Source organism: Nuphar pumila, chromosome 3 (genome assembly GCF_984573655.1).
Source record: "Nuphar pumila chromosome 3, dmNupPumi1.hap1.1, whole genome shotgun sequence".
NCBI lineage: Eukaryota > Viridiplantae > Streptophyta > Magnoliopsida > Nymphaeales > Nymphaeaceae > Nuphar > Nuphar pumila.
Window position 1 is genome coordinate 28,297,863 of NC_143251.1, and position 14,480 is coordinate 28,312,342.

A 14,480-nucleotide genomic window follows, 5' to 3' on the forward strand; every position below is an offset into this window, starting at 1 on the left:
GTTTGCATTTCATTTAATATGCTTATCAATAGGTATTTCATTTTGGTTGTCGTTCTGTATCTCCTTGTGTACTAGTTACACTGAAAACTTCATAAAATGGTCGTATCCTCTATCTTCAGTTATATCCATGTAACATGGTGGAGAAAATGAGATATTACACTATCTTTTTTTAGTTATCAATTACATAAACCTTATACACTATCTTTTTGTATGCAGGTATTACAATACAAATAAGCTAAAAAAAAAGTGATGTTTATAGCAAAAATCCAATTCCAAATCAATATTCAGGGCAAAAATTCATGATTTTAGACATAATTTTGTAATTGAATCTATATTCGGGCAAAAAACCACAGTCAACTTGTTAAAACATGTAAAATGGTGGACGAATCAGGTCATACGATCCAAAACAAAGTAATTCGACCCATTATCTATGATTGTCCAAGTTGTCCTCACATCGTCATCAAACAATAGATATTTTGAACATAGCATCTGAGTAGGGTCCAAACAAATGTTGAACTTAGAATAGCTGTTAAAGAACGAACATAACCAATTTTCTGTTCAGCCTTTTTTTTTTTCCATTTCGTCCAAATATCCTGAACAAGCCATCAAACATACCCTATAGGAACAAAATGTAAAATCTGGTGGACAAGAGTGACAAGATCAGGTTTCCATCGTAGCACTTCTGTATGCCATTGATCTCAAGATGAACAACATCCAAAGCCTATATGAATAAGACGCCCATCACTTTTTATGTAGTTCGTGTTTCGGATAAACAGCATCGGAATGATTTAAAAGGAACGGCTCACAATGAGTTTGTTTCAATTGACATCCAAAGAAGCTAGCGTCAGAGCTGATCCCCTCTCTGAACAACAAGGGGGACCTTGTACTTTTTTTGAAAGGCAAGCTGGGGTTAAGGAGACCCTTACCAGTACAGTAATACAACTATTTCATTTGGGTTTTGAACCTGCAAGTACACTAACTTCTACCGGACAAGCGGAACACCTTTACGCCAATGAACTCAGTGATAGAGACAGTTTTGCCTGATTATAAAAAAACAAAAGAAAAGAATATGCCTAGACACAATCTCATGAGTGAATGGGCTCACAATACGTTTCACCTGAGCATGTTTCACCTGAAATCAGAACCAATTGGCCTAAATGTGAAATCTTTTATTAGTGAGACAGCCAAGTTGGTTGACGCGGGTTGGTTGTTAAAATGGTAGGACACTATTTTAATGTATACGCACCTTACTTCACTAAGGGGAGTGAATCCAATCATGAAGGTGGTCCCAAGACTTAGGTTGCACAATAACGCTCAATATTAGATGGGCCATCCATTAAGGGGTCTAACCGGATCGGGTTGGTTTGAGTCAGTTTTTTTGTTAGACCCTGTTTTTGAATTGCCCAAAAAATTAGGTCTGAGTCTGGATCCTGGTCTAACAGAAAATTTAGACCATAGGGATCAACGGGTTTGAGTATAAGTTGGGCTGGGTTTTTAAAATAAAAAATAACCATACTGTCCTTGTAAAATTGCATGATTTAAAAAATACCATATAATTTGCCAAAATCTTTTTCATACCCAAATTTTTGATTCTTGACTTTTTAAAGATATTTTTACTCTCTGCTTTGCACAAGCAAACTTGCTAATGTTTTCACCATAGATAAGTAGGTCATCCAAAAGTCGCAACATTTTTAATAAAAAATAGATTTGTTACTACGATTTTCCAGGACCAAAGATTGATAGGTGAATCAGATCCATGTCCCAAGTGCCAATTCATCAAATTAATGACTGACCATCAATGGTTCCTTAGATCGTTAACAATAATAGGCCGAAAAAACAGTTGTTGTACTAAAAAAGACAGGTTTAACCCACATAAATGTCAAAAATTGACACCTTTTTTCACTAGTATTCTAAAATTGGCCTCAGGCAATTAAAAAAAAGTCTGTAAAAAAACACATACACTTGGATGAAAACGACATTTTGTTATATTAATTTGAATCAAATATTAATTAATCAGCAATTAGTTTTTAACTTATTTTGAAAATGACTTGTTTTCCTATGCACTTTAATGCAGGCTGTACCCCAACCCCCCGTTTCACGCATTACATGAGGCCTGAGAACTTTGTTTGATTAAGATCGATGCTACCATGTCTTAAGTGTACGTTTGGGTGTCACAAGAAACAAAACCAATTTCATGAATTTCGGCTAGAGCTAAACAAAGTCCGATCGAGCCGAGCCCAAGCCTGGGCCTGACAAGCTTGGCTCAACCAGAAAGCAGATGGCTCGAGCGAGTATGAACAGCTAGCCCTATTCAAGATCAGTTTGTTTCAAGTTCGAGCTAAGCTCAAGCTGATAAATTTAGTTAGGTGGTGGTGGTTTATGCTTCCTAAAGGGGTATAAGGTTGAGAAACAAGCCAAGCCGCTTGTGGCTTGGATCATGTTCCGAGAGCTTGTAGAATAGGCTTGGCAAGCTGAATATGAACAATAGGTACTCGGCTCAGCTGGTTAGGTAGTAATAAATATATTTTAGATATATATTACACATATTGTTTTTAAAGCTTATTTTTCTCAGCTCTAAAACAATGTGTTTTTTGATTAAACTCGGTGCATTGAACTCAAAATCATTATGAGCTCAAACTCGGCATGGCTCGCCACAAGAATGAGCCAAGCTTGAATTTCAAGCTCGGCTGGTTCAGCTTGTTTACCAGCCCACGAAGGGGTCAGCAACCTATATCACAAAAATGCTACCCAACCAAACAGGGTCTACCAATGCAAGCCTGGATCTTATTTTTGTGAACTTTTGTTAAATGGATTGGTGGGACGGTTGGATGACAAAAAAACATGCTTTTTGTGACATTGTCTCCCTTCCCTTGTATAAATTGGGAGGCAGCCCACAATCTCTCTCAGAGGGTGTGAAGGAGGAGGACAGGTGACACTCTCTGCTTAAATGGCGAGGGTTCTTTACTACGATGAAGAAGCTGTCCACTCGTCCAACGGAGTTCAGCCATTTGCTTCCATTCCAAGGTAATTGCCACCACCCTCATGATCTTATATCTCCAGCAAACACACACACACACTCTCTCTCTCACAGCCTATATCAGTAACAAAATCTCCAATGTATCATGAACTATTTCTCTCTCTCATATGTGTGTGCACATGCGTGGGCAAACACGCTCACACACACTACCCTGGGCCTGTAGGATAGGAGAGTATTGTAAGATTCAGTTACGTGGAAAGCCCAACAAAAAAGAGAAGAATTTACAAAAGTAAGGTTGCAAACGGTTGGGATTTCAGATCAGAAAATACGCTAAGGAGTATGTTCAGTCCCGACACGGGACAGCCAAAATTTGCGAAATCATCATCCCATATCCAAACCCGATTTCAAAATATGATAAAGTCACTTCTTTCTTTTTTAGTGGAAAACTCGCTTCATCTTCGTTTCTCAAATTGATTCCCTTTCACTTTCCACGGTCTTCCTCCAACTTTCTATTTTTTTTATATTAAAAATAATATTTTTTTAATAACAAGCTTGCATGTTGGTTTTATATTGTTTTAAGCATTCAAAAATCATATTTTTCATCAAAAATACATGATCCAATGGTTGATTCCTAACAAATTCACCATGCCAAGAACATCCACATGGTTAGATTTGCAAAAAAAGTGTTGGAAATGCCCATATTTCTAGTTCTCATATTCTAGTGATTCAGGTTATATATATATATATATATATATACATACCATGGGCAGGCCGTATTGAGCCGAGCTTGGGATACGGAACCAACACAGGCATGATTCATAAATACACGTTTTTTTTTTAATACTAGGACAAGTGAACATGGATTTATTTAATTGATAAACACATATATTTTTTTATATTAATATATAAAAATCTATTTATTACTTAAATGAATAATATGATGTCAAACGTGTCACTGAGTGTGTGTCCTCGTGTCGCGTGGTGCCACTTAGGACCCCACAATATCATGCTCCTATGTCTAGGTGGTGTACGAGACGTGAGGTCCAATGACCTCTTGAGTCAGCATTATTTCTTTAGACCAATGACATTGCACTATTTTTTTAGTGGGCCCTTTATTTGATTGATGTGGGACCATGGCCTCAAAGTCAGAGTCACAGGGGAAGTTAGGGCTTGTTTGATGGTTCGTTCAATATTGGACAGAACGAGCATAACAAACATAACTCATATCCCGTAACAATTGTACTAAGGTTAATGTTTGTTTTGATTGTACAAGAAGTTGTGTTTCTTAATTATATCTAACATTTGTTTTATATTGTATATAGACAACATGAACATGTATGGATAATAGGTGAGATAATTTTGTTTTAGATAGGAAGACTTGATCTACCCAGCCATATGAGTCGGTTAACAAACACATTATAGATTTTAGCACCAGATATAAATCTCAGATTAGATTTAAAAATTTAAAAATATTTAAAATTTGTGTAATTTGAGAAAAAATATGAATTGATATTTTTGATATATAAATGATTTTATCAATGTCATATTACATCTAATTGTGAAAGTTTATCATAAAAATATCAAACCCTAAAATCAAATTATCAAACCTTATTAAATCATAAAACCTTAAAATACAAGAAAATAAATCATAAATAAACCAAAAAACCTTGAACTATAAAAAAAGAAACCATAAAATTAAATAAAAAACCTAATTTAAAAATTTTGTATCAAAGACCTAATCAAAGAAAATAAAAAAAAAACTTTAATCAAATTAACTATAAAAAGCCCTAATTTAAAATTTTTGATTCAAATCACTAAATAAAAGAAAATCTAATCAAATTAACTATGAAAAACTCTAATTAAATTTTTTTGATTCACAACCCTAAATCAAAAAAATCTAATCAAATATAAGAAAACCCTAATCAAATCAATTATTAAAGGCCTAATTCCAAAATTTTGATTTAAAACCCTAAATAAAAAAAATCTAATCAAATCAAAGAAAACCCTAATCAAATTAACTATAAAAAGCCCTAATTTAAATTTTTTGATTCAAAGCTTTAATCAAAGAAAAAAAAACAATCAAATTAACTATAAAAAACTCTAATTCAATGAATTTGATTCAAATTTTATTGCAACCGCTATCTGTAACCCCATGATCTATACCACAGTATTTTTCAGCAGTTTGAGAGGTGCATGAAAAACATAAAAAAATGACAAAATCAAATTCAAGCAGTTTGGGTTTGATAAGCATTTCGAGTATTGTTTCAATCCATAACTGAAAGACTCTAGTCAACGGGTTCCAAGGATATCCCAGGGACATGTTTGAGAGTTTGGGATATGATCTAAACACATGGAAAGGGTGGTAATAGATAGAGGTTATCAATTTAGGAAAATCAGGTATTTGGGTCCTTCGATAGAATGCGGTTTTCAATTTCTGGTTATATGAAAATGATGAACGTTAATCTAAGGTTAAAGAGGGGTTGTGGAGGTACCTTGAACATCTGTAGTAGGTCGAGATATAGTTCTTCATGTTCTGAAACTCAAATGCACGATCTGCAATACAGAGAGGTCACTCAGTTCACCAGTAAGACAAAACACATTATTCAGGACACTTGGGGAAGCTCAAGCTTCAAAGGAGGGCTAAATGTCCAACCCTTGCAAACTTGATATACTGATAACCAGGTAGGACCAAAGATATCATGAGAGAGGGAAGAGAAAGTAGATAGATAAACGAGAAAGACAGAAGAGTGAGAAAGACGTTAAAGAGGAGGGACAACTAGAAAGAGGAATGTGAGGATTTCAATAATCTTATTCTATAATGCATTAAGGAGAACCCCCAACCTTTATTTATAAATGAAAGGTCTGGGATAAAGTCCCTATCTAATCAACATATCCTAAAGCATAACAACATCTACTTGAAAATAAATACTGAGTAAGTACTCTAGAGTCCTTCCTTTGAAAGGACTCCTTCACTAAAAGGTTCTCTTCAAAAGAATAAATCAACTAACGATTTTTTTTATAATTGATTAACTACTTAATTAACTCTAATCAACTATCATTTCATCATAATGGACCCCACACACAAGCTGAAATCGTTCCCTATGAGCATGAGATAATCTTTGAGATTTGAAGTTTGTATCCCAGAAAATTTCCTAGAAAATCGAGACGTAACAGACCACCATATTCTGTACGACTTTTTCCTCAAAGTGAGCCCACTTAATCACTCTATTAAGGTTATATATCTTCATTTGTGCATTCTGATAATGGTTTGTGACTTCACTTGTAACGAGCTTAGCCCTATTAAGTGAACATGGATTTATTTATTTATTTAATTGATAAACAAATATATTTTTTATATTAATATATAAAAATATATTTATTGCTTAAATGAATAATATGATGTCAAACGTGTCATTGAGTGTGTGTCCTCGTGTCGTGTGGTGCCACTTAGGACCCCACAATAACATGCTCCTATGTCTAGGTGGTGTACGAGACGTGAGGTCCAATGACCTCTTGAGTCAACATTATTTCTTTAGACCAATAACAATGCAGTATTTTTTTAGTGGGCCCTTCATTTGATTGATTTGGGACCATGGCCTCAAAGTCAGAGTCACAGGGGAAGTTAGGGCTTGTTTGATGGTTCGTTCAATATTGGACAGGATGAACATAACAAACATAACTCATATCCCGTAGCAACTGTACTAAGGTTAATGTTTGTTTTGATTATACAAGAAGTTGTGTTCCTTATATCTAATATTTGTTTTATATTGTATATAGACAACATGAACATGTATGGATAATAGGTCAGATAATTTTGTTTTAGATTGAAAGACTTGATCTACCCAACCATATGAGTCGGTTAACAAACACATTATAGATTTTAGCACCAGATATAAATCTCGGATTAGATTTAAAAATATTTAAAATTTGAGTAATTTGAGAAAAAATATGAATTGATATTTTTGATATATAAATGATTTTATCAATGTCATATTACATCTAATTGTGAAAGTTTATCATAAAAATATCAAACCCTAAAATCAAATTATCAAACCCTATTAAATCATAAAACCTTAAAATGCAAGAAAATAAAGTATAAATAAACCAAAAAACCTTAAACTATAAAAAAACCATAAAATTAAATAAAAAACCTAATTTAAAAATTTTGTATCAAATACCTAATCAAAGAAAATCAAATAAAAATACTTAAATCAAATTAACTATAAAATGCCTTAATTTAAATTTTTTTATTCAAATCACTAAATAAAAGAAAATCTAATCAAATTAACTATGAAAAACTCTAATTAAAATTTTTTGATTCACAACCCTAAATAAAAAGGATCTAATCAAATAAAAGAAAACCCTAATCAAATTAATTATTAAAAGGCCTAATTCCAAAATTTTGATTTAAAACCCTAAATAAAAAAATCTAATCAAATCAAAGAAAACCCTAATCAAATTAACTATAAAAAGCCCTAATTTAAAATTTTTGATTCAAAGCTTTAATCAAAGAAAAAAAAACAATCAAATTAAATATAAAACACTCTAATTTAATAAATTTGATTTAAATTTTATTGCAGTCGTTACCCGTAACCCCATGATCTATGCTGCGGTAGCAGTTTGGGTTTGATAAGCATTTCGAGTATTGTTTCGATCCATAAATGAAAGACTCTAGTCAAGGGGTTTCAAGGACAACCCAGGGACATGTTTGAGAGTTTGGGATATGATTTAAATACAAGGAAAGGGTGGTAATAGATAGGGGTTATCAATTTAGAAAAATCTGGTATTTGGGTCCTTCGAGAGGATGTGGTTTTCAATTTCTGGTTATATGAAAACGATGAATGTTAATCTAAGGTTAAAGAGGGGTTGTGGAGGTACCTTGAACATCTGTAGTAGGCCAAGATATAGTTTTTTATGTTCTGAAACTCGAATGCACGATCTGCAATACAGAGAGGTCACTCAGTTCACCAATAAGGCAAAATACATTATTCAGGACACTTGGGGAAGCTCAAGCTTCAAAGGAGGGCTAAATGTCCAACCCTTGCAAACTTGATATGCTGATAACCAGGTAAGACCAGAGATATTATAAGAGCGGGATGAGAGAGTAGATAGATAAACGAGAAAGACATAAGAGAGAGAAAGATGTTAAAGAAAAGGGACAACTAGAAAGAGGGATGTGAGAATTTCAATAATCTTATTCTATAATGCATTAAGGAGAACCCCCAACCTTTATTTATAAATGGAAGGTTTGGGATAAAGTCCCTATCTAATCAACATATCCTAAAGCATAACATCTACTTGAAAATAAATACTGAGTAAGTACTCTAGAGTCCTTCCTTTGGAAGGACTCCTTCACTAAAAGGTTCTCTTCAAAAGAATAAATCAACTAACACTTTTCTTTTTTATAATTGATTAACTACTTAATTAACTCTAATCAGCTATCATGTCATCATAATGGACCCACACACAAGCGGAAATCGTTCCCTATGAGCATGAGATAATCTTTGAGATTTGAAGTTTGTATCTCAAAACATTTTCTAGAAAATCGAGATGTAACAAACCACCATGTTCTGTACGACTTTTTCCTCAAAGTGAGCCCACTTAATCGCTACATTATCATTATATATCTTCATTTGTGCATTCTAATAATGGTTTGTGGCTTCACTTGTAACGAGCTTAGCTTGTCTGCCAGCTCATAATTTGTAAGGATAGAGTTTGAAGATGATAGGAGGAACTCCTTGAAGCAAGTGACACACATGATGCGGCAAAACACATCTCGTGTGTCTGTGTAATTTATGTTAAAAATCAAGTAGGGACGTGATCAAACTTCTTAATTAGGTATCGTTGTGTCCTAATTGGCCTAAAGTACCATTTTTTCAATAAAAAAAGGGATCAGTTCATAGGGCTCCCTTAATTGCCATTGATCTCAACACCAAACGACATCTGAACTACTGCAAACGAGATGCCCATCACTTGAATGTGCCTCACCTTTTTTCTATGTCATTTATGCTTTGGATCGATAATGATTGGTTTTTAAGATGCACAACATTCAACACACACCTATCGTCATAGGGGCCTTTGACTTGATCCTCTCTTTTCAACAAGTCATTTGACAATTCAATGGCTTGATAAAAAGGACCATACAAACCGAATCTGATCCAATCCATGGACATATGATGTCAGAATCTATATATGTTCATCCAGCAGCCCAAAATGAAGCATCTGAACAACTAAGATTAGTCCACATTCAAATGATTCTAGCCATTGGTTGGAGGGCTAGGATCGAATGCACGATGGATCCCATCGTATGTACGATAACAAATTCATTTTCTATGGTATCCCAATACTCTTTGGTGTTGGGAAAGGGAGCAGTTGGATCAGTCCTAACCTTCTAATGTTTTTGCAAAAATGTGTATTTATGACTTGAAATTGCCTTGACCGACACTGACATGTACAATCAGAATTTAATTTAGTATTATTTTAATATTTTGAGTATTATTTTAATAAAGAATTAGTTTTTAATATTAAAATATTAAAAATCCTGTGTCCTGCTTATTTTCTAAAATAATTTTTGAACTTATGAGTCTAACCCTAGTCACACGTCCTCATGTCCATGTGTCTTTGTGACAGAGCCAATAAGTGGGATGCAAACAGATTGAGATGTGTATGCTATGGTCTAACCAAAGCTCAAGTTAAAGGACCAAAGCATCATACCCAAAGATGGACTTTAAGGGGGAGTTAAAAATCCAATATATATATGTATATATATATAGGAAGGAAGGAAAGGTATTTTTGCTTTGTGGTCTTCGAATTCATTTTATAGCACCCGCTTTGTGGATTAATACAGTAATACATCCCTTTGCTTTGCTTGTGCCGAAGCAAGATGACTCCCTGGAGGAAAGGGGTGCGCACAAGTTTACACCATCAAGAAAGCGAGCATAAGTACCGCGTGCGATTAGGTTTTGATCTTAAGAGTGGTTTCCCAATTCCTCATAAAAAAATTATAAAACAAACACCAAACACACTATGCACGTTTAAAAGCTTAAGAAACACTTTCTCATCTGAAAACGTTGATGGTTTTTTCTCAAGTGAGAAAGCATTTCATAAGTTTGCAAACATATTATTAGGTGTAAGAAGGAGGGGAAGAGAGAATTCAAATATGAAACTCGACTGTTTTAGAGAAAGTGGTTTTGATTAAGTGGAATAGTCCCACATTGATCGTGTTTGAGTTTGTTGTGGGATTTATAATCCACATGTAAACTCTTACACTTGTTCCTGAGAACAAGAGGCTGGGATGACTACCACACACACACACGTGCCGTGTCGAGCCGGGTTCGGGTAATTGGCCCTTTAGGGCCATATCCAATCAAGACCAAAGTACTCAGATTCTTTTAACGGATCTCGACTCTTTGATTTCTGTTAACGGGTCACGTCTCCTCGGATTCCGTAACGGGTTCCTTTCACGCTTTGTAACTGTTCGTGGGTTATAAAAGCGTGGTTAGCGCTGGGGTTACGACAGATCTTAGATGCCCTGATTTCTGAAGAAGAGCTATGTAATTTTATTTTTCTCTGTTGCTCTCTCTCTCTCTCCTGAGTTTTTCTGAAGGGAGTTTTCTTCAACTTCGGTTCGTGGAGGTTGTTTTCGAAGGACGATCCGTCGGAGTGCACCGGTCTGATCGTTGAGGCTATTGTATCTTGGGGGAAGGACGTCGAACCCTGTTTGCACTGTATGTGGGGGCGAATCTTCTCTAAGGGGAGTGCTTTCGTACGCCTTAGCCTTTTACACAGTATTAACATGCTTCTATTGTTTTTTTTGTGTTCTGTGTATCTGCTTTTTCTTATGCTGCTAGCTGAATTTTGGTATATGGTGAAACCCGACATGTTTGTTCCCTGTTATTGTTTCGATCGTCTGCTGATCATGATGTTTATAATATTATATTTCTTGTTTTATATCATGATGATGATTGCGAAACTGTGTGATCTGAAAATTGATACAACACATATGAATCATTTTCTCAAGACAAAAAGGAAAACTCACATGTGATAAAAAAAATGATTGTGTAAGTTCCACCTCTCACTGGGGAAACCATTCTTTCTTGGAGGGTACCACAAATCGTAAACATGCCCTAAAGCATGACAAATCTCTTTGCTTCACCAAAACAAAAAAAAGGACTCAGACAAACATTTCATGCTATTATGGCATTTAAAATCTTACATATGGTAGAAAAAGAAAAAGATATTTTTAATAACTTTATATGTTCATGAAAACTGCACAGGTCACATACGGCAGGAGAAAGGCATGAGGAGCAAGATAAAATGAGCAATCTTACCACCTCCCAACTGCTCTCTCAAAGGCTAGGCCTTCATGATTTTGTTAATTTACAGGTACCCTTTTCTTTTGGTAGAATTAAATTCGCACATCATGGGACTTGTTAAAAAGAGTGACATGATTACGAGACACAACACAATGACACGACAGATGACATGCTGTCGCATGCACCAACACATATGTATAATTTTTATAATTTAATCTATATTTTGATTATACTTTACCTATTAATTTTGAGTTTTTTTACTTCAATCCTTTGTTTATATTTATAATTGGAAATTGCATATAATCTAATGAAAAAACATCTCTCTAAACAGTATTTTTTTATTTTTTCACATTTGACACTCCAGATCATGTTTTTTTTAGTATATGTCAGATTTTACTAGGGTTGAAAAATCAATTGCTTACAATATACTAAAGTTTTTTAACCTCAAAAAATCACATTTTTACATAGAAGATCCAAGGGTTGATTCCTACCATTGTAACCATGCTGAATTAAGGACGATGCCAGTTTCAGTGGAGACCAAACAACCTACCCATTAAGGTAGGACATTTTTTTTTATAATCATATTATGAACAAAATAATACATATATAAAGTCTAATTTTTTATATACCTATGTCAACTGAGCTTAATCGGGCCTACCGAGCTTATTCGAGTCAGACTGGTTGTTCAAGCTCGGCTCGTTTACATGTACCAAGCTTGAACCCTTGTTCAAGCTCGACTCATTTCTTTTTTCGAGCGGGTTTGAGCTGAGCTTAACCGGATCAAGCCTGAACTAGCTCAACTAGTTGTGCATCTCTATGTTGAATACATTGATGTGGTCAGATTTGGACAAAACAACCTCCTCTTATGAGATCCAACTATAAGGTATATTCCTTACCCACAAGGGTTGCAAATACTATCCCGAATATAAAAATATTGAATAATGTGTTGTTTTAGAGGATTTTTTTTTTTGTTTGAGAGGAGAATGATATGTTTGTGAATTAGATATTGTAAAAATGTAAAACCCCAGATGAGGACAGGGAGGTGTGTGTGTGTGTGTGGGGGGGGGGGGGGGGAGGAGAGTTTAAAAGATATTGTAAGTGTCATCTCTTATTAATTTTATAGAAGTCATGAACTTGTGTCCTGTGTTTTCCTGGTATTTGTATTTGTATTTGTAACTGTATCCATGTGACACTGATACACGTGCGCATGCACACACACATTCGCAAGTGTGCACCCATACACATGCGCGAGTATGGAGCATGTCATAGGTGCAAATAAATTGGGTTTGATCGGGCCTCTGATATAAATCTGACATTTTATTATTGGATGTAGGACTTAAAGATTTGAATGTATAATTGATTCAGATTTGGATTGATCAAATTGGATATTTTGGATTTGGATTTGGGTCATAATTTATGGATGTAAATCAAGTCCACTTTGGTATCATTGCCTTATTCAAATCTTTGATTCGGTTCGTTCCAAAGTCCAAAATAGTCCGATACTTGAAACAAGAGAATGAACTCATTGACTGGGTTTGACTATGGCAGTTATGGAGGGCATCAGTGGGGGAGCTCGTTGGCACGGCCATCCTCGTCTTCACCCTCGACACCATCATCATCTCCTCCTACAGCTCCGGCTTCAAGCCGCCGAACCTCCTCGGCGCGATCCTTGTGTTCCTTGCCGTGACCATCATACTCCTGGCTGTCTCCCCCATCTCCGGCAGCCACCTCAACCCTGCCATCACCCTCTCAGCTGCGCTCATTGGCCTTGTCTCGCCCGCACACGCGGCAATTTACATGGCAGCTCAGTGCGCCGGCGCCATCCTCGGTGCGCTGGCTCTCAAAGCAGTAGTAGATGAAGCCGTGCAAGCCGTATTCTCCCTTGGTGGCTGCACGCTCAGCGTGATCATCCCGGGTCGAGACGGAATTCCGATACGTGCTGGGATAGAAACCGAGACGGCCTTCTGGCTGGAGTTTGTTTGCACTTTCATATTACTGTTTGGGTCCATATGGATGGCGTTTGACATCCGACAGGCAAAGGCCCTGGGGAGGCTACACGTGTGCACAGTCATCGGCTTGGTGGTCGGCATGATGGCATTCGTGTCATCGACATTGACCAGCCACAAGGGGTATGCCGGAGCCGGGATGAACCCGGCGAGATGCCTGGGTCCGGCCATAGTGTGGGGTGGGCACCTATGGGAGGGGCACTGGGTGTTCTGGGTGGGGCCCATATCAGCTTCTTTGGCTTTCTACCTGTACATCAAGTTGGTGCCTGCTGACCATTTTCATGGGAGCTATGACTTCAAGTATGACTTCTTGACCACTGTGAAGATGGTCACTGGGTCAGCCTTTTGTGCCAAGAATTGAACCTAGGCTAGCTACGACCAAAATCTCTCTCTCTCTCATGGATGAGTAAGGTATATGACTCATAAGTGTGTATTAATTAGACTTCTGGCTGTTTTATGCATAAATGTTACGCGGGTTTTGGACAAATTTAAATTCAATTTACAGTTGTAATTCCATATTAACATGTATTGATGAGATTTTGATTATCTCGCGATTTTATCTCAAGATATTCACAAATCATGAAAATCTTGGCGATGTCACAAGACTTTCAAAATCTCATCTATTTTTTTTATATATTGTGATATTAACGTGAGTTTGTATAGTTTTTAACCATATAAAAACATGTCCGAGAATTTGGAGATCTCATGATAACATGTGGAATATTCTCAAGGCAGAGCATTTACAATAATGTCACAGGATTTTCAAAATCTCGCTCATTTCCAATATATCATGATAATGATAATTGTGATTTGTACTACCAAAATGTTAATATTTGCCTACTTGTTTCGTTTTTTATAAAAACGTTAGATTGATGCAAGAACGGGAACTAAGTGGTCCAATTATTTAGATCCAAATCTGCACCAATTGGTTCACACAGATCCACACCGTCGGGTTGGATCCATCCAAATCCTCTCTTCTTCTTCCCTTTTTCCTATTCGATCTATATTTTAATCACATTGAGACCAGGTAGGTTGGGCAATGACCGGACCGGCCTAGCCTGGGGCCTATAACTTTCATGTTTTGAATCAAAATTGAAAACCCTTCTAAGTTTGCATATTTTATGTTTGTTCTATGCTATTTTTTATACTGCACCAAAAATAAAAAAAACAGAAAAAAGGAAT

At 35.9% G+C, this 14,480-nt stretch overlaps 1 protein-coding gene across 1 annotated transcript; it reads left to right on the top strand.

Annotated features, from left to right (window-relative positions):
* Positions 1-2,898: 2,898 nt before the first annotated feature.
* Positions 2,899-13,816, top strand: LOC149842421 (uncharacterized). The gene is made up of 3 exons (XM_089999143.1): positions 2,899-3,024; positions 11,254-11,362; positions 12,841-13,816. Exons 1-3 carry the CDS (start codon positions 2,948-2,950, stop codon positions 13,657-13,659), a joined length of 1,005 nt encoding a protein of 334 aa, XP_089855269.1. The 5' UTR covers positions 2,899-2,947; the 3' UTR covers positions 13,660-13,816.
* Positions 13,817-14,480: the final 664 nt, after the last annotated feature.

What these genes read in the sequence shown, in the direction of transcription:
- LOC149842421 (XM_089999143.1), top strand. Translation starts at nt 2,948, where the DNA reads ATGGCGAGGGTTCTTTACTACGATGAAGAAGCTGTCCACTCGTCCAAC. An exon ending in CCATTTGCTTCCATTCCAAG is followed by an intron (nt 3,025 to 11,253) that starts GTAATTGCCACC and finishes AAAACTGCACAG; the next exon opens with GTCACATACGGCAGGAGAAA. An exon ending in ATGATTTTGTTAATTTACAG is followed by an intron (nt 11,363 to 12,840) that starts GTACCCTTTTCT and finishes TGACTATGGCAG; the next exon opens with TTATGGAGGGCATCAGTGGG.